The 20,021-nt window shown below is 40.5% G+C and overlaps 2 protein-coding genes across 3 annotated transcripts; one reads left to right on the top strand and one right to left on the bottom strand.

Moving 5' to 3' along the window:
- Nucleotides 1-2,768: 2,768 nt before the first annotated feature.
- On the top strand, nt 2,769-5,614 carry fgf23 (fibroblast growth factor 23). The gene is made up of 4 exons (XM_083528968.1): nt 2,769-2,836; nt 2,935-3,177; nt 3,305-3,408; nt 4,017-5,614. The coding sequence occupies exons 2-4, from the start codon at nt 2,937-2,939 to the stop codon at nt 4,449-4,451; spliced, it is 780 nt and encodes a 259-aa protein (XP_083385094.1). The 5' UTR covers nt 2,769-2,836; nt 2,935-2,936; the 3' UTR covers nt 4,452-5,614.
- Nucleotides 5,615-8,749: 3,135 nt separating this feature from the next.
- On the bottom strand, nt 8,750-15,065 carry LOC310719081 (piggyBac transposable element-derived protein 4-like). Of its 2 annotated transcripts, none has more exons than XM_083528407.1 (7): nt 14,558-15,065; nt 14,278-14,436; nt 12,679-12,785; nt 12,272-12,346; nt 12,034-12,139; nt 10,337-11,635; nt 8,750-9,625 (listed from the first exon to the last, which is right to left on the bottom strand). In XM_083528407.1, the coding sequence occupies exons 1-7, from the start codon at nt 14,572-14,574 to the stop codon at nt 9,202-9,204; spliced, it is 2,187 nt and encodes a 728-aa protein (XP_083384533.1). In that variant the 5' UTR covers nt 14,575-15,065; the 3' UTR covers nt 8,750-9,201. The 2 variants fall into 2 exon arrangements, with proteins under 2 accessions (XP_083384533.1, XP_083384532.1); XM_083528406.1 differs by having other exon boundaries at nt 10,337-11,638.
- Between the last annotated feature and the right edge of the window lie 4,956 nt (nt 15,066-20,021).

Raw genomic sequence — 20,021 nt, forward strand, 5'->3', positions numbered from 1 at the left:
TAAGAGACTGGACAGGAGTCACACTTTTTTATTGTTCTTTACTAGTGGACTGACTAAAAAATGACAATATAATGTCATTGTGATAGAAAATAAAAAGACAAATTAAAATTCAAAAAAGGTAAACATAGGAAACACTTCTTAGGCAGAACTGCGCATGCCGCACTATACAGTGTAATCAGTCTCTACCCCCTGACGTCCCAATCTGTCGGGCCACAGATTTTCATCCACATCACAACAGATATCCTCCCTTTCAATACCATTGTGAGGCCATGATTGACAACATGGTCCTCAATAGTGGCTTTAATTTTATCTGAAATGTGTCTCTGTCTCTGGCCTCTTCTTCTTCTTCCTATATTTTGCCTTCTGACCCTTCCAGCATGCATCCTTATTCCTGGCTCTCGATCATGTTCATTTACTAGTTGTTTATCCATTTTCAACAATTGTGAATGTGTGTTTTGCTCTTTTTATATACACTCGCCAATTACAGTAAAGATTCACGAGATTCAGCCTTGACCTATTTTAGAGAACTAGTTGATTATTGGTTGATCTGAAAGTAAACACACCCCTTCATTAATGACATTCAAGGTTCATCTGCACAATTCATCAAGACACATTTACCAAAAAAGTTTAATAGAACTGTGATGAAGAAGAGCTTGACAAATTTTGACAACTGGTTTAACCATTTTGCACTCAATTACTTATGCAATGAACTGACGCCTAAATGTTTCGGGGGTTAAAACCATTTTGGTGAAACCAGTATAATACATTTTGATCATCATGAATATAAACAACTGATAATGTAGGAAAAAGCAGACGCTCGTACACAATCGAGTTAATGATGTACAAAAGCATTAGCAATTTGATCAAAGCAACAAGAAATGTTCTTATGATGAGCACAAATTACTAAATAATGTGGAGTTTGAACAAGTAGTTTCGAGAATTTCTTTTCTGATCTGAGAAACGCTCCAAAGCGACTGAGAAAAACTGTAATAAAGAAGCACATATAGAAGGAAAAGTCAGGTGTCCCAATACTTTTGGTATCCAGAACCCACAATTTTCTCTAACTTGATACGGACAAAAGTGAACAGCATCCATTGTTTTTTATTACATGATTAAGTTAAAAAAATCAAACTAGATTTGTATTCAAATTTATCATTATTATTTGAATTTATCCTTCCCGTGGGCTCACCACCTGCAGGAGGGACCGTAAGGGACGGTGCTGTGAGGATTGGGCAGCAGTCGAAGGCGGGGGCCTGCTTAGACTGCTGCCCCCGCGACCCGAATTACGGATAAGCGGGAGAAAATGAATGAATGAATGAATGAATTTGAATTTATAAAACAAATGAATGGGGCAGAAACAAAAATAATGGCACCCTCAACCTTGTGGTTGTTATTATTGTTATCTGTTTTCTTACTGCAAAACGAGCAATTCCCGTCGCACTTAGTGAGTCTCCTGCATCTGTCTACAAGTATTCTGGTCCACTCATCATGAGCAGGTTTGAAGGAGATGTTCTCCAGGACTCATTTCAGCATATTCCAGAGTTTAGTTTTTAGTGCTGTATTTGAGTTTTATGTTTTAGGTCGTTGTCCTCTTGGAAGATCCGTGAGCTGCGAACGAGATGGAGCTTTCTGAACACTTTTTCTTCCGGGAAAAAATTCACTAGTCTTGGGATTTTCGTGCACAGATTCAACGCTTCCATTGTGTATAAAACATTACACTATGCCATGATAGACAAACGACTAATAGGTATATTCCGCAAGTATTAGTACAAATATATGTAATATACGCTCCTTATCCAGAAGTATTTGGACACCGTCCCTTTCCATCAATATGTAAATTGAAGGCAAACAATTAAAGCAAGACATTTCACCATCGATTGAACAATGAGAGCCAAATCTGTTCCAGCTTCACATTGCTCCTGTGCACAAAACCATCTCAATGAAGATATGGGTTGGAGTGGAAGATCTTGAGTGGTCTGCTATAGAGCTCTGACCTCATGCCTCGTCATCTCACCTACATCCATCTGTATTTGACTTATCTGACCTTTAGTGCATTTCTTTCATTCTTGCTCATTTTCTGATCAATGATTTGCAGAATATTAAAAGCTTCATATTTGACATCTATTTATGGCACCTTTTCTATAAACCCAGCTGTATACATGTATCCTAGATATGTACAAGAAATCATTTTCTAATCCCTTTCCTACGTTTCCTACGTCCCCCTTTTCTTCTGGTTTAAGTCTAGCCACACCCACTTAATGATGATGTCATTGAATAATTAAATAATAAGGCATGTGATACTTTAGTGGCAGTTTCAGCTTTCAGTTTCAGCTTTCACTGATCGGAGTCAGAAAATAAATATTTCCAATTGAGCTCTAGGGTGCAAATGCCAGATATGGTCGAATTCGGAGCAGCCCTGAGCACGTGAAGCGCGAGCTCCCTCTACTGGCCAGTGTAAGCATGTACGCAAGGATTCTATGATGTCTGTGGAAGACCATAAAAAAGTTGGATGTTTTGCTTATTTTATTTACATCCTCGTGTCCTTTAGTCATTGCGTTCAATTGCACATTTATTTATTTACATATTTATTTATTTGATAAGTGCAAATGTATTGAAAGCTGCGCACTCAAACAACGTGCGGCTTGTGGGCACGAGAAAAGTCAACACTGTCAAAATGCAATTATGGTTCGCAGCAGCCAATTAGCTTCATTCCAAACCAGAAAAAAAGGTGCAAAACAACCCCATCCTTCCGTTTCTCGTTGATGGGGGCGAGCGTTGCGTCAAAACGGGAAACGAGGAGTGGCGCGTGGATGCGCTTAAATAGCCCGACTTTTAGGTAAGCACTCATCAGTGCCAACAAACTTCAGCTCTTCTGACTTCCTTTTTTGTTTGTTTGATATTTTACATTTTATCTATTTTTTTTTGCAAATTTAGACATGGTGCACGAGGCTGCTCGCCGTCTGCACGTGCGCGCTCTGGTGGTACTCTGGCTCGGGACGCTTCACGGATGCGGGATTAGTCAAGCCGCCCCGAACCCTTCTTCACCACTGCAAAGTTCCAACTGGGGCAACCCGAGGAGATACGTGCACCTGCGCACCAGCACCGAGTTTAACAACTTCTACCTGGAGATCAGCTTGACTGGGCACGTGCGCAAAACGACGCACCGGGGCTCATACAGTACGTGTGCAAATATTTGTGTGTGTGTGTGTGTGTGTGTGTGTGTGTGTGTGTGTGTGTGTGTGTGTGTGTGTGTGTGTGTGTGTGTGTGTGTGTGTGTTTTCATCTGATTCTTTTGCATCTGCAGGTGTGATGGTACTGAAAGCCGAGAGCAGGGACCAGGTCGCGATATTTGGAGTAAAGAGTAACCGGTTCTTGTGCATGGACGCACATGGGAATCTTTTTACTTCTGTAAGTGCATTTCATTATTAACTTACAATCATCCAATGCTTCGTGTTTTGCTTTTACGCACATATGAGTTTAGTTCGGAAACCAGAACTTTTGCTTCATTGTGGTTTATAAATAATTACACTGTATGCATGTGTCAGGATAAAACTTTAGTGAGTTCACTGAAGACTGAACACAATTACGCACTGTGAAAGAAAGAAAGAAAGAAAGAAAGAAAGAAAGAAAGAAAGAAAGAAAGAAAGAAAGAAAGAAAGAAAGAAAGAAAGAAAGAAAGAGTAAATGAAATGGGAAGCAAATAAATAATTCAAAAAAAGGAAAAGTCTGGAAGAAAAGAAAAGTGTTAACATATTGAAAGTGTTACAAAAATTTTAATCCCCCTGAAACTAATTATCAGAAATAAAATATTATACTAAAACTTGTCCATTATAAAATATTTACAGGTTATTAGAACATATGCATGTCCATTTTCTGGAGAAACATATTTTATTGCTCATATAATAACTGGTGCTTGTGCGCCTTCCTATCTCTCTCTCTCTCTCTCTCTCTCTCTCTCTCTCTCTCTCTCTCTCTCTCTCTCTCTCTCTCTCTCTCTCTCTTCCTTTTTCTCTCAGGCGGTTTGCCACAGAGACGACTGCCTCTTCCATCACAAGCTCTTGGAGAACCACCGGGACGTGTACTACTCGACCCGGAGCGCAGTGCTGCTGGATTTAGACGGCGTGAAGCAGGTGTACTCGGCGGGCCGCAATCTGCCGCAGACGGCGCTGTTCCTGTCTGAGAGGAGCACGGTCCCGCTGGAGCGCCTGCAGCACCGCGAGCGACGCGGCCGCCAGGACGAGGCGCCCGAGGGGCAGCGCGCGCGCCCGCGCGACGCCTTCCACGCCGAGGAGTCGGACTCGCGCGCCGCCCGCGACGACGACGCGGAGTTCCCCGAAGACCGCGGCGGGGCCTCGCGCGAGACTCGCGCGTCGCCCGGCGACGACGACCCGTGGGACGCGGAGCACGTCAGGAGCCCAGGGAGTCCACGGATGTCCGGAACGGTTGGATGAAGTCACCAAAGCATTTAATCTGCAAAGTCAAATCATCTTTATCATCATCATCATCCAGAGCACGCGTTGCGTTACAGAAATACACACCAGCTGTGGTTCAGAACTGTGTGATTAAATCTTTTCCATGTACTTGAATCCAAGGGGAAGTTTCTATTTCTTTTCTTAGTATGTTTTGTAAAATATACCAAAACTTTTAATGAGCACAGGGTCATGTTTCTTACCTGGTGTTAATGAAGAAGAAAGAGATTTTTCCTTAAAAAGAATGATTCCAAAAAAAATAAAAACACTTTGAATTGTTTACTTTGTACCAGTTCATATATATAAATTACATTCCCTATCTGCCAAAAAAAACCCTACTGGTGCAGGACACCAACCTCAGACATAATTTGCAGTCTTCATATATATATATATATATATTAAAAAAAGATTGTATGTATTAATTTATTTAAATCCATTGTTTTTATTTATAGTATTATTTATATGACTATACAATGCAATGTACATGATTATATTCATTCTGTCTCCTATTTGAGAATAGAAGCTGTTTTACTGCCAAATACTTGTGCCTTGTGTTTTCATTGTCCAGCCCCATAAAATACACCACACACACACACACACACACACACACACACACACACACACACACACACACACACACACACACACACACACACACACACACACACACACACACAACACACATCAAAGTGCAGTTTTGCAGTACAGATTTACTGTCCTCTGAAAATAACTCAACATACAGCCATTACTGACTCAATTACTGGCCACAAAACTGAGTACACCCTCAGTGAACATGACAAAACTGTGTCCAAAATGTCAATATTTTGTGTTAGCACTATTCACTATTCCGAGCTGCACAGGTTGTTGCTGGGATCCTCTTCCACTCCTCCATAATTACATCACAAAGCTGCTGGATGTCAGACACATAGCACTTCTGCACCCTCCATTTGAGGATCCCCACAGGTGCTCAACAGGGTTCAGGTCTGGAGACATATTTGGCCACCACCTTCACCTTTAAATCCTTCAGCAAGGCAGTTGTCATCTTGGTGGTGAGTTTGGGGTCGTTATTATGTTGGAAAATTGTTGTTCGGTCCAGTTTCTGAAATGAGGGCATCATGTTTTGCTTCAGGATGTCACAGTATATGTTGGAATATGTTGGTAGCCCCAGACCATAGTTGCTACCAATACCATGTTTGACAGTAGGCAAGAAACAATTTTCTTGGTACTCCTTGCCAGGGCGTTGCCAGACATGCTGGACACCATCTGAGCCAAACAAGTTTATATTAGTCTCATCAAACCACAGGACATGGTTCCAGTAATTTATGCTCTTGGACAGGTCGTCTTCAGCAAACTGTTTGAGGGTTTTCTTGTAAACAGCTTCAAAACAGGCTCCTTCTGGGACGATAGCCTGCAAACCAACTTGTTGCGCGTTTGGTCTGAGGACTGGCAACAGACCTTCCACTGCTACAACCTCTAAAGCAAAGCTGCGGCACTCATGCGTTTGTTTTTTTGAAGCAGCTTCTGCACCTGATGCACAGCATGAGGACTCGACTTCTTTGATGGACCATTGTGAGAGTGGAACCCGTCTTGGAAAACCTCTGTATGACCCTGATCACTGTACTGTAACTCAGTTTCAGGGTGATACAGGTTTACAGCCTCAGTGTCTGTGGAGAGCAACATCTCTAATTTTCAAATCCTCAGAGAGTCTTTACCATGAGGTGCCATGTTGAACATCCAGTAGTCATTATGAGAGAAATGAACTCAAAGCACCAGATTTTAAATGCTCTAATACAAAATGCACAAATCTGTGTGGTCCTGTCAAAAAAACATGATGAATAGGACATATTACATAGGACATAGGAGGGTGCCAGCATATGTAGAGATGAAAGGAAACGAAACTGTAAACAGTTTGGCAAAACGAGCCAATTAAAAGAGATGCGATGGAAATATTGATTTCGATAAGCACAGCAGAAGCTGAAACAAAGTCTAGGATGGATTTTTAAATGGAAATGGCAGAGAACATCTGGGATGGAGAAGAGAAAGGGAGACATTTATACAGCATACAAGGGAAGGCTGGTAGAGGGAGGGCAACTGGAAGGAATCAGAATAATTTTTACTAGAATATTATAGATGATTGGACCCTGTGGGTTAAATAACATATTATACTTGAGAATAGATCAGGAAGATATTAATTTTATATTGAATAGGTGGAACATTTGGTCTTTGAATGTAGGAAGTATGAGAGGGAAAGTATAAACATGAAAGCAAGCATAAGGAATTTAGGGTTTGAGGGGAATTTGTATAAAGAACTACATAGAAAATGTATCTATTTATTTTTTATTTATCTTCCTAAAGCAAATATGGTATAGTTTATAGGTTTATGTACTGGTATCTTAAGAACAACTGTTGGTATTCTTCATATTCTGTGTGGTTTTCAGTTTACAGCAGTGCCAGTGATTAATCTTTTCCAAAAAGTTTTCACTGATTTAACCCGTAAAGCCATTTTTTCAAGTGTGCTGCAACGTTTGAGTCAAATTCTTACATTTAATCAGTCAATTAGGATGAGACATTTTGCAATGCAGAGGAAACAGTAGCTGCGTCTGATGTGGCATTTCGATGTATTTACACACTAACCCTAACCTGCAGTTACAAATTTATAAATAAAGTTTTAATATTTTAAACATAAAAAGTTGAACACTAATACTGTATTTGAGATTATTAAAAAAATGAGTAGATACTTTAAATGTAAAATTTAAACTACCAGTAGGTGGCAGCAAGTCACTGTTAATAAGTGAGTCATTGCGATTGAATCATTGAAACGGGTGAATGATTCAGAAACGAAACACCTTCATGTTGCTCAGAGACGCTAAACAGTGCTGTGGCTTGTTTGGGAGGATTTTTTTTGCGAAATCGACTAAAAACTTTCTAAAACGTAAATCTTTTCATTTTAACTTCTTGTTTAATTGCTGTTAGATTAAGTGTTTGTTCGCACAGTTTTAATTGAATCCATCACTGTCGCGAGCGAGGTAATTGCGCGACATGATGCTCGCAAAACACGACAGAACAGATCCAGTGCGACTGTCCCGAAGTTCCAAACATACAGTTTACACAATAACACATCACAGTGTTTTTCTTTTCATGTGCTCATGCAACACTGTGGTACTTCCATCCCACACAAGCTCCGCTTTGCATAAAGTTTAGGTTACAGTTTTCTTTGTTGTGTTTAATATAAAATGCTGCTATGTTTTGGGATGCACACTTTTTCCTGCTGCTGGTTGACCTGTACTCTCCGCCATTTCGCAAACGGACAAATTTCATAATCGATCAGTTGTCGCAGCCCTGCACATCTGTATTACCCAAATGGGGTCCAATAAAAGTGAAAAATGAATAACTATTTCATAAAATTTTTCCATTTATTCGATTTCATTTATTCGTTTTAATTTGTGCCAATTTAATCAATTAATAATTTTATCCATATAATAAAAACGTTGTTACAACCCACAGTATTTTGTGGGTTGTAATGTATTTGTATGCTGAGTGGTTTATGTGCTATCACCAGACTCCAGTCCAGAGTTGCATTACTTTGATTTATTCTATTTTATTTTTTATATATTTCATTTGTATAAAATATTATTTGATATTAGTTCACCACGAATGCATTTGATTTAAAAAAAAAAAAAAAAAAAAAACCCTGTTGCTGTTCACAAATGTTAATAATAAACTGTTTTATGTTTCGCATTTCTTCCCCCAACTTTAACTAAATTTAACCCAACCGCAATTTTGTGTATTGATACAGACTTAAAGCATTTGAGTCAACATATATCGATTTTTACATGAATTGATGTCAATTAAACTTTCGGCTTCTCCCCATTAGGGGGCGCCACATCGGACCATCCGCATGTTTGATTTGCCACATGTATTTACGCTGGATGCCCTTCCTAACGCAACCCTCCACATTTATCCGGGCTTGGAACCGGCACTAAGGCTTGTGCAACCCTAATGGCTGGGGTTGGTTCCCTGACCGGGGATCTAACCCGGGCCACAGCGGTGAGAGCACCGAATACTAACCACTAGACCACCAGGGAACCTGAATTGATGTCAATTATTGTACCAAAACCATATGTTTTTGAAATTTAATCATATAAGCCAGCCAGCTTTTTGCAGAATGTCCCAGTGCCAGTCGTAGAACAACGACTGTGTCGAACTGTAAAATGTGATCTGTAAAATTCTGAATAGATGGATGTTTGACGCACTTCAGTTACTGGAGAAACACGGTCTTAAAAAAATGCGATCGGTTTTATAAAAAAAAAAAAAATCAGTAGTTTAGAATATACACAAACACATTTCATTTAAACGATTCAGGTTTTGATATGATAGTCATTCTGAGTATATAATAAGTCAAGTGTACATCTTAAGTAACAAGTTACTGAAACTCATGTAAGTAAACAACACAAACGTTTGTTAGTACAACACAATATATCTATTTCACTTGACTTGGCTCGGCTTGCAATCGGTGTGCATGTTTTTTTGTTTTTTTTTAAAGGTAGGCTTAACTATTTACATTTACAGCATTTCGCAGATGCTCTTATCCAAATGATTTGATTAATATCGTGCTCAAGGGCCGTGCTCAAGGGCCCAACAGTGGCAAGTTTAGTGGTGCTGGGATTTGAGCTCACATCCTTCAGATTAGAAGTCCGGCGTCTAAAGTGACCCCTGAATTGGAATAAACAGTTTAGTGCAGCTCGTGCCAAGCAGAGAAGCAGTCACGCTTTGGCTGAAAACACAATGGCACTAAACAAGTCTTGCAGTATACAGGGGTTCTTTGTCCACACACTTTGCACGTTCGCCTTCCTTTGCTGCTGTCTGAAGCAAAGTTCCCCGGTAAGTGACGCGTTTTCTCGGGAAGGGACGGACGAGATGGAGGAAGGTTCGAAAGCACTAACGCACCGAGTTCCTCGATGAGTTTTTCTCGGAACTGCTTCTGCGTCATCGGCTTCTGGTTCTTTGCGCAGGCCGTTTCCTGATGTAGGATGAAGGCGTTTACGATGGCTATGTCCACAAAGTGGTAAAAAAAGGTTTGGTACCATTTTCTTGTCTTGTGTAAGACTGTGTAATAGCCGATGAGGGCGTCTGATAAGTCGACTCCGCCCATGTACCTGAAATGAAATCAAAATGATTCGATTTTAGAAGGAAAAACTCCAGTTTCACTGCAAGAGAAATATAAATTAGAGGTCAACCGGGCCGATTTTTGCTTTTTGCAGATTATTTAAAAAAAAAAAAAAAAAAAGAAAAGAAAACGGTAAATGCACTGTATGGTGTTTTTTTATGTTTTCATACAAAATGATCCCAAACTTTGGAAACCTTTTCTTCTTTTCCCTGAATCCTATGGAATCGTACGATTGTATACTATTTGGGTTTTTTTTTTATGTGTAATGCTTTCTGACACTACAGAGGAGGTGACGCTGCCGGTTGGCTAAAAAAGAAACCTCGGAATTGCGAGAAAAAAAGGCAGAATTGCGAGAAAGGAAAAAAATATACAGCCAAAATTTATATCATGTGGCAGAAAAGGGCTTTTTCTCCTCTTTTGGGTCTTCTCTTTTCCGTGTGTAATGGTCAATGCGCCGCGTATAGTTAAATGGACTAAACGAAACATTGATTCATTACAATGAATTTTTGTAATCGAATTACTCAAGTTACTAATGGACTCCTTACAGCCCTAGATAGAAGCTTGTGTTGTTTAATTTACGCAATTTATATAATTTGTATATACAAATATCGGCATCAGAGAGAGAGAAAAAAAACAAACATATTGGTCGACCTCTAATATAATCAAGCGAAACCGACATCACAGAATACTTTCTACTAACCTGTTGTATTCTACAACACACTCCGGAACTGGTAAATCCAAGTTTTTCCACTGTCCGGCTTTACCTTTGACCTTCCTCTGCACGGTGCTACTTTCAGTGCCTCTGTGAAAAGTGGAGCACATGTAGACCACCCTTGTATCCTTCCATTCCATGAACAGCAAGTTCCCCTCTCTCAGCCAGCGATGAGTGCCTCGGGGAGCTTTATTCGGAAGCTTGTTGGTGATGGTTTTAGGGTAGCCTATGCAGTTGGACCGAATAGCGCCGCAACCGAAGATGTTTTTCTTTAGGAGATCTTGGAACAAGGCTGGACTCGTGTAAAAGTTGTCGACAAACAGTTTGTAACCTGTTCCCAAAATCTTTTCATCAATTAGTGCCATAACAGACTTGTAGCTCAGTCCATGGTTCTGTGGGCTGGATATTTCGGGAGATTTTCCCTCGTAGATAAAGAAATCCCACGTGTACCCACAGTGCGAGTCCCCAAGCACAAACAGTTTATATCCCCACTTTGTTGGGTTGCCTTTCATATATTGTTTTAGGCCATTTCTAGCTTTCGTTGCCACCATCCTCTGGTCGATGGCGATGTTCTGGAAGGGATGGAAATAGTTTTTACATGCGTCTCTCATCTGGAGATACATGGGCTTGATCTTGCAGAGGCGGTCATACGCAGCTGTTCCTCTTTTGCGGACGTTTTCAGCGTCCACTTCAGGATCACTGAGATGCAGTGCAGAGGAGATGGTGAAGAATTTCCTTGAAGACATTATTTGTTCAGGAAAGGGAATTTTGAAGGTGTCTGATTTCCTCCAGTAATCCTTCAGAGAACGCACTTTCACCAGACCCATGAAGATCACGAGCAGCAGGTAAGAATATAAGTCATTCATAGAAAGATCCTTCCACTGTTTTGGGCCTTTGTACATCTTCACTCCATAGGCATTAGTGTTTATCAAAATTGTCTGCAGCACTGAAGTGGAGAGGAACAGCTGGAACAACTGCAGCACGGTGTATGATGCTGTGGGGTTAAGCTGTGGGCCTGGTGTTCTGGACGGGTTGAAGGCTGGAGGCCTTGGTGTAATATCCTCCTCCGTTGATTTATTCCATCTCTCTTCAGGTGTATTAGGGGAAACATCCGGGAAAGACTTGGCTTTTCTGCCTCTCTTTTTGCCTTTCCCTCTTATTGGTTGACGGACCCGATTCAGAGCTGAAACACGTGGTGATTTTGGAGAAGCCGACTGCTTGAACCTCTTTTCTGGTTGTTGGCTGGTGCTTGAAAGAAATTCCTCATCAGAGGATTCAGCTGAATGGCTGCTGCAAGATAAAGAAAAAATTTGCATTGTATCTCAGGTACATTTGTAGTAGATTTTGAGGCTTTGGCTGAGCAGACAATCAACATTCAGACTGATGTTGAGACATACAGCTGCTAATCATACAGATGCCCGGCCATAGTCAATAGTTACACTTCTATAGCCATTCATACAGACAGGAATGTGCCCCAGAATACACACACACACACACACACACACACACACACACACACACACACACACACTTACAATATAAATAATATGTAGCAACTCACGAATAATCTTTTTAGTCAACAATAAAATAAACATTCTTTTTCTTCTAATCATCCTCCATTCACTGTGTTTCTCTTATTAAAAATAAACTTGTAGAAGTGTAAAAGGAAATATATTGCGGCTCACCTATGTGTTGTTTCATCCATAAGTAGATCTCCTTCGTCGCTGTTGTCGCTTTTCTCGAAAATATTTTCCTCGTCGCTGCTTTGAACAAGCGCCAATAAATTATCGTCTGCAGAGAAAAATTAATTTTGTTCATTTCGATTCCTCTTTTTTTTTTTTCTTTTTTTTTTTAGGTGTGTCAATAATTTTGTGCACACGGTGTATATTACAATATTAATTACGTTAATCTACTGGCTCTTACCCATGCCGTTGTCTTCCGCGCTACAGTTTGTCACCACAGGGGGCGTGTCTTCAGTGTTGTGGGACGGAGTTTCATCTTTTTTTAAAAAGAAAGCAGAATGTAGATGGTAGTAGACTATTTTAAATTGATAAATAAATAAACCAAACCTATACACTGTGTATAAATGTATGGAAAATTTGGGCAGTCATTTGTTTTTGTGCTTCAGCGATACATCAGTGGTCATGTGACTGAAGTTTTTATTTTTATTATTTTTTTTATCCCATCCCAATCAACTCACAATAGAGACAAAATACAACCACTAGTAACAGAACAGCACATTATCATAGCGTTGCTGTTATATTGGTTTGTAGCATTTATATGACTTGGACGCTTTATCGAGAGAATTGTTAATATGATCACGTACGCACCTTGACAACTCCCGAGTGTCTCCACGGACTTTACTGTAGACTGGATCTGAGACAGAATGAGAGCAGCTTCTAAATCTCGCTTACGGAGCTTTTTATTCACAGGCTTCCTGTATAAAAAAAAAACAAAAAAGAGCATAACTTTGCTGGTTTTTTTTATTTTACAGAAAATATGTATACACTTGACTTTTTCATGCCAAATGTGGTTCCACTACTTTGAAGAACCAAACCTGCTCCAGCATAACAATACCTCTGCACAAAGCCAGCTCCATTACCATATGGGTTGGAGTGGAAGATCTTGAATGGCCTGCTAGAGAGTTTTTAAACTTTTTGGGGGGAATCTTTCTCACTTCACCTAGATATTTTTACTAACACCGTTGTAGCTGTAGGAGCTCCAAAACGAAAGAGATGGTTGTGGACTTGAGGCGAGCACAGAGCGACCAATCTCCACTGATTATTGATGGATCCTTTGTGGAGATCGTCAAGAGCACCAAATTCCTTGGTGTTCATCTGGCAGACAACCTCACCTGGTCACTCAACACCAGCTCAATCACCAAGAAAGCCCAGCAGCGTCTCTACTTCCTGAGAAGTCCCATCCTGACCATGTTCTACAGAGGGATTATTGAGAGCATCCTGAGCAGCTGCATCACTGCCTGGTTTGGGAATTGCACCGTGTCGGATCGCAAGATCCTACAGAGGATAGTGAGGACAGCTGAGAAGATCATCGGAATCTCTCTTCCCTCTATCATGGACATTTACAAAGCACACAGCATTGTGGACGATCACACACACCCGTCACACACACTTTTCACACTCCTACCATCAGGAAAACGGTTCCGAAGCATTCGGGGCGTCACAACAAGACTGTGCAACAGTTTCTTTCCACAAGCCATCAGGCTTCTCAACACACAGAACTTGCACACACTCACTCACTCACACACACTCGCTGAAATGTGTTACTGAACTGTACAACCTGGACTATAAACACAATCATCACTCATCTCGATCCATTCCACCACCATTTATCTATTTATTATTATTTATACTCGCACCTTGTATTCCAGTAGAATGTTTATATGCTGTTTTTGCACCTCCTTGCTGCTGTTTTTTTGCACTACATTGTTCTGTTCTGTTTGTATTCTCTCCTGGGTATAGTTTTTACATTTCTCCTTACACAGTACTGTATAATCAAGTATACAGCAGGTTTACTAGTCGGCGCTATACTTGTTTTTTTGTTTTGTGTTGTCTTGTGTTGTCTGTCTGCACTGTCTTTTTTGTTTGCACTGTTTGCACCAGGTTGCACTCGATGCACTTTATGTTTGTGTTGTAGCTCTATGCTGTTGTTGTTTTGTTGTTTAGTGTAGCACCAGGGTTCCGGAGGAACATTGTTTCGTTTTTACTGTGTACTGTGTACCACTGTGTATAGTAAAAATGACAATAAAAGCCTCTTGACTTGAAAAAAAAATCTCCCCAAAAAGCTAGTGGAACATCATCTTAGAAGAGTGGAGTGGAGTGGGGACTCAATGTGGAATTGGATGTTAAATAAACACACATCAATCTAGCACTGTACTAGGGTCCTATAAGGTCAGGAAATGTTGATACCTCTTGTCCTCCACTTTTGTTGGTGAATCGATGATTCCATTTTTACTGGTTTCAGTCTCTGGACGTTCCTTCTGAGAAGCCCGAGCTTTTCTTTTCGGAGTGGCAAAGTCCTTACCACCATCATTATCCAATTCGGAGTAATTAATGACTTTCTTTTGCCTGGAAAACCCACAATTGCACAAACACATGTATCAGTCACTGGACACACAGAAGTAAAAATCATTCACACAATATTACAAAAAACAATATTTACACAGAGAATTAGGGGTGAAGAACAAACCTCGATGGTCGGGCCATTTGTATTCAAATAAAATCAAGCAGTTAAAAAAAATCTTTGTTGTCCTTTATCACTCTCTTTCACTGTTCCCCCTCTTTCTATTTTTCAGTGCACGACAACTGCATTTCAGACTATGCAATGAATGAAAAGTTCCATCTATCTATCTATCCCTCTCTTTCTCTATACCACTCTCTCTCCATCCCTCCTTTTTCTACCTCTATACCCTTCTCTCTACCTCTATACCCCTTTCCCTTTATTTCTCCTTACCTTTGTTGTGTAAACACAACGCTAGCAAACCAGATGCTAAGTCTTCGTTCTTTTAAACTCATCTACTTTAAAACAAGAACTATTTTTAAGCCCCACCGTTGAAATTACACACCGAAATATTTACAATTTCTGTCGCTGATTAAAAATGACAATTATTTATAAACACAACTCTCCTATCTACACCACACTCAGCCCGCGCGCACACAAACAACTACTTCTTCTGATGTTTAACGGCGGTTGGCGTCCAACTTCAGTGGTGCATTACCGCCACCTAGTGTACTGGAGAATGGAACAGCGCTACTCAGAAATAACCTAGATTTATAATATGAGAGACTTTTCCTTCTCCATTCTTCCCCTTTTATAATACTATTTATATACTTTCATATTAACCAATAATTTCCATAGCTATAAATCATAATACAATAATATTTTCCATAACTGTATATCCTTTTTGCTAGACCAGTGTTTTTTAGGGAGCTAAATAAATGTGTACTAATGCCATTGGATGCATTTCCCAGTAAGGAATGCTTTAGTTTATTTCATATAAAAACAAAAGGAAACTAAACCCACTATCAAAACAAATAAAATGTAAAGCCAGACATCATCACTATTACATATTTGGTTACATTCTAACTCAACAGGAGTTTTTTTTTTGAGAGTTTGCAGGATTTTGTTCTTTTGTTCTTTACAAAACAGTCATGTTCCATGTCTCTTGGTACATTCTGGAACGTCTGGTCTTGTAGACATGTACGATTTTACCTGTCTCAGTCTGAATGTTTCCACCATTGCACTTGTTCTGTTGATGATGAGCTGTGTGTGGACAGAAATCACTGTATCATCAGATACATTGGAATCATCAGACATGCTGGTGGTGGAGGCAATGGTAATGATCAATTGGAATGACCTTAGCAGTAGCTTTCTAGCTGGCAAGTCTCTTGTGTCCTCAAGGTTGCAGAAGGCATTATTAAAGTAATGAATTCATACTGCAATTAGGGGTGTGATATTAACAAAATTTTTTTTTTATTTTATTGATAACGATAATTCAACGATATGTTGCTGAGTTTTTTTTTTTTTTTTACCCCTAAACATAAAACGCGGAATACTGTATTGATATTTGGGATTATAAAAAAAAAAAAAAAGGGAAAATAGGTCAAATGTGAAATTAAAACCACCAGTAGGTGGCAGCAAATCACTAATAATAAGTGAGTCATTGCAATTAAACCGAATCAATTAAACGGGTGATTCATTCAGGAACGAATCACTATCATGCTGCTCAGAGACGCGAAACAGCGCTGTGGTTTGTTTGGATGATGATTGTTGGCGAAATCAAGCAAAACATTTATGTCTCTTAATATTAACCTCTTGTTTATTGAACTGCTTTGATTTTGGTTGATTTACTTGATAATGTCCGATCTATCATACACAACTAACTGCAATTATTTTTTTGTTCTTCACCTTTTCAGTCTTAGTTCATAGCTTTCATGGTCCTTAAAAAAATAGAATCACTTTAGTGCCCATTTCACATACCTTCTTTCAGCATATGTGGTTCTTCCACAGTCTGTTTGGAGGCACACAATTGTATCGGACATCTATGAAGGTGGTGGCATGGAATCTTTTTTTATTCGAACTAGCAGACCCAAAACTTGCTCCAGCAAGACAATGCTTCTGTGCACAAAGCTAGTTTCATAAATATTTGTGGGATGGAGTGGAAAATCTTGCTTGGCTAGCTACAGAGCTATAAACCCTTATGGATCACCTTAAGGATGAATGTTTATTCTAACTACACCCCAGGCCTCTTCAACTAACCTACATACAGCACCTGACTTTACAAATCAACATAATCTTCCCAGAAGAGTGGAGCTTATTATAACAGCAAATGGGAACTCGGTGTGGAATGGGATGTTCAAAAAGCACAAACTCATGTGTTCCCGAAATTTTGTCCAAATTTAGCTTGTTTCAACTGTGTGCTTCCAAGTTTTTTGTAACAGTTTGGAGGAAGAACCACATGGTGCACACGCGGGGAGTAACGGTACACAAATTTGTACCAGAATTATTTTGGTACCGGGTTTTCGGTTCAGTACACGTGTACCAAATGCAATCCTTTTTTTACGTGCAGAGCATAGTTCCCTCGAGGAACGTATTAAGTGGCGGACCTCGAGTTTCTGCCTCGCACTTTGAGTGAATATTTTTTATTATTATTATTAAACTTGAAAAAGATACACAACAATGCCATGGGTATAAAAAGAAACTAGAGTTAGCGCAGTGTCACTGTTACTACTCACGCCTTAATGGAAATAAGATTTGGTTTGCCCATTCATGAAAATGCTAAAGAATCCATAGCGCTATGCATTTTTTAGCGTTTTATGTCTCAAGAGTTTCTCTTAAAAGGAAAAAGAAAATCCTAAAAATTCTGCATGTGGAGGGAGTAAAAGAATGAAGACATTTGTTAAAGTATGCTGAAATAACAGTTAAGTAGATTATATTTATTAAAAAAACGTATTAAATGTAACACACGCACACACACATATATACACATCTGTATTACCCAAATGGGGTCTAACAAATATAAACTATTTAATCAGATTTTTCTACTTGTGGATTTTTTTTTTTATTGTATTTTATTTTATCAATTTAATTTGTGCCAATTTAATTCACAATTTAATCAATATAATAATGTGTTTAGAATTTGTTTGATTTATTCTATTTTTTTTCTATAAACCACTTTTAAAATTTAACCCAGCCATTATGGATCCACAAGCCAGTGCACTCTTAGTGCCGGTCCCAAGCCCGGGTAAATGGGGAGGGTTGCGTTAGGAAGGGCATCCAGCGTAAAACATGTGCCAAATCAAATATGCGGATCAAAAATCAGAATTTTATACCGGATCGGTCGAGGCCCGGGTTAACAACAACCGCCACAGGTATCGTTAGCCGACAGGGTACCGGTCTACCGGCTACTGTTGGTCAAAGGAGGAGGAGGAGAGGAGGAAGACGTCTACGGAGACGGCAGGGAAAGGAGCAGTGTAGGGGAGTGGAGGTTCGGGTTGGTACTTTAAATGTTGGTACTATGACGGGTAAAGGGAGAGAGGTAGCTGACATGATGGAGAGGAGAAAGGTAGATATGTTGTGTGTTCAGAAGACCAAGTGGAAATGGAGTAAGAGCAGGAACATTGGAGGTGGGTTTAAACTGTTTTATCATGGTGTGGATGGAAAGAGAAATGGTGTAGGGGTGATTCTGAAGGAAGAGTACAGTAAGAGTGTAGTGGAGGTGAAGAGAGTTTCTGATAGGGTGATGATTGTGAAGGTGGAAGTTGAAGAAATGATGATAAATGTCATCAGTGCCTATGCTCCACAAGTTGGCTGTGAGATGGAGGAGAAGGAAAGATTCTGGAGTAAGTTAGATGAAGTGGTAGATGGTGTACCTAGGAAAGAACGATTGGTGATTGGGGCAGACTTTAATGGGCATGTAGGTAAAGGGAACAGAGGTGATGAGGAGGTGATGGGTAGGTATGGTTTTAAGGAGAGGAATGTGGAAGGGCAGATGGTGGTAGATTTTGCTAAAAGGATGGAAATGGCAGTGGTGAACACTTATTTTAAGAAGAAGGAGGATCATAGGGTGACGTATAAGAGTGGAGGAAGGTGCACACAGGTGGACTATGTGCTATGCAGGAGATGCAACCTGAAGGAGATTGGAGACTGTAAGGTGTTGGCGGGGGACAGTGTAGCTAGACAGCATCGGATGGTGGTCTGTAGGATGGTTTTGGAGGCGAAGAAGAAGAGGAGGAGAGTGAGGACTGAAAGAAGAATAAGATGGTGGAAACTTAAGGAGGAAGAGTGTAGTGTGAGGTTCAGGGAAGAGGTCAGACAGAGGCTCAGTGGTGTTGAAGAGGTGTTGGATGATTGGGCAACTACTGCAGAAGTGATGAGGGAGGCAGCTAGAAAAGTACTTGGTGTGACATCTGGAAAAAGCAAGACATCTGGAGAAAGCAAGACAAGGAGACGTGATGGTGGAATGAGGAAGTGCAGGAGAGCAATAGGGGAAAGAGATTGGCAAAACAGAAGTGGGATAGACAGAGTGATGAGAAAAGTAGGCAGGAGTACAAGGAGATGCGGCAGCAGGTAAAGAGGGATGTGGCGAAAGCCAAGGAAAAGGCATATGAGAAGCTGTATGAGAGGTTGGACACTAAGGAAGGAGAAAAGGATTTATACCGATCAGCCAGGTAGAGGGACCGAGCTGGGAAGGATGTACTGCAAGTTAGAGCAGTAAAGGATGGAGAGGGAAATGTCTTGACTAGTGAGGAGAGTGTGTTGAGAAGATGGAGGGAGTATTTTGAGCAGCTGATGAATGAGGAAAATCAGAGAGAGAGAAGGTTGGACGATGTGGAGTTGGTGAAGCAGGATGTAGATAGGATTAGTAAGGAGGAAGTGAGAGCAGCGATTAAGAGGATGAAGAGTGGAAAGTCGGTCGGACCAGATGACATACCGCTAGAAGCGTGGAGATGTTTAGAAGAGATGGCAGTGGAGTTTTTGACCAGGTTGTTTAAAAGGATTTTGGAAGGTGAGAAGAGGCCTGAGGAATGGAGAAGAAGTGTGCTGGTACCGATCTTTAAGCATAAAGGAGATGTGCAGTCTTGCAGTAACTACAGGGGAATTAAGTTGATCAGTCACACCATGAAGTTATGGGAAAGAGTATTGGAAGCCAGGCTGAGAGAAGAGGTGACCATCTGTGAGCAACAGTATGGTTTCATGCCGAGGAAGAGCACCAAAGATGCCTTATTTGCTTTGAGGATGTTGATGGAGAAGTATAGAGAAGGACAGAAGGAATTGCATTGTGTATTTGTGGATTTAGAGAAAGCGTACGACAGGGTGCCGAGAGAGGAGTTGTGGTATTGTATGAGGAAGTCAGGTGTGTCAGAGAAGTATGTGAGGGTGGTGCAGGACATGTATCAGGACAGTGTGACAGCAGTGAAGTGTGCAGTAGGTACGACAGACTGGTTCAGGGTGATCCTTGACTGCATCAAGGATCGGCCCTGAGCCCTTTCCTGTTTGCAGTGGTGATGGACAGGTTGACGGACGAGGTCAGACAGGAGTCTCCCTGGACTATGATGTTTGCGGATGATATTGTCATTTGTGGTGAGAGTAGGGAGCAGGTTGAGAAGAGCCTGGAGAGGTGGAGACATGCGTTGGAGAGAAGGGGAATTAA

This window comes from Silurus aristotelis, assembly GCF_946808225.1.
Source record: "Silurus aristotelis genome assembly, chromosome: 24".
Lineage (NCBI taxonomy): Eukaryota > Metazoa > Chordata > Actinopteri > Siluriformes > Siluridae > Silurus > Silurus aristotelis.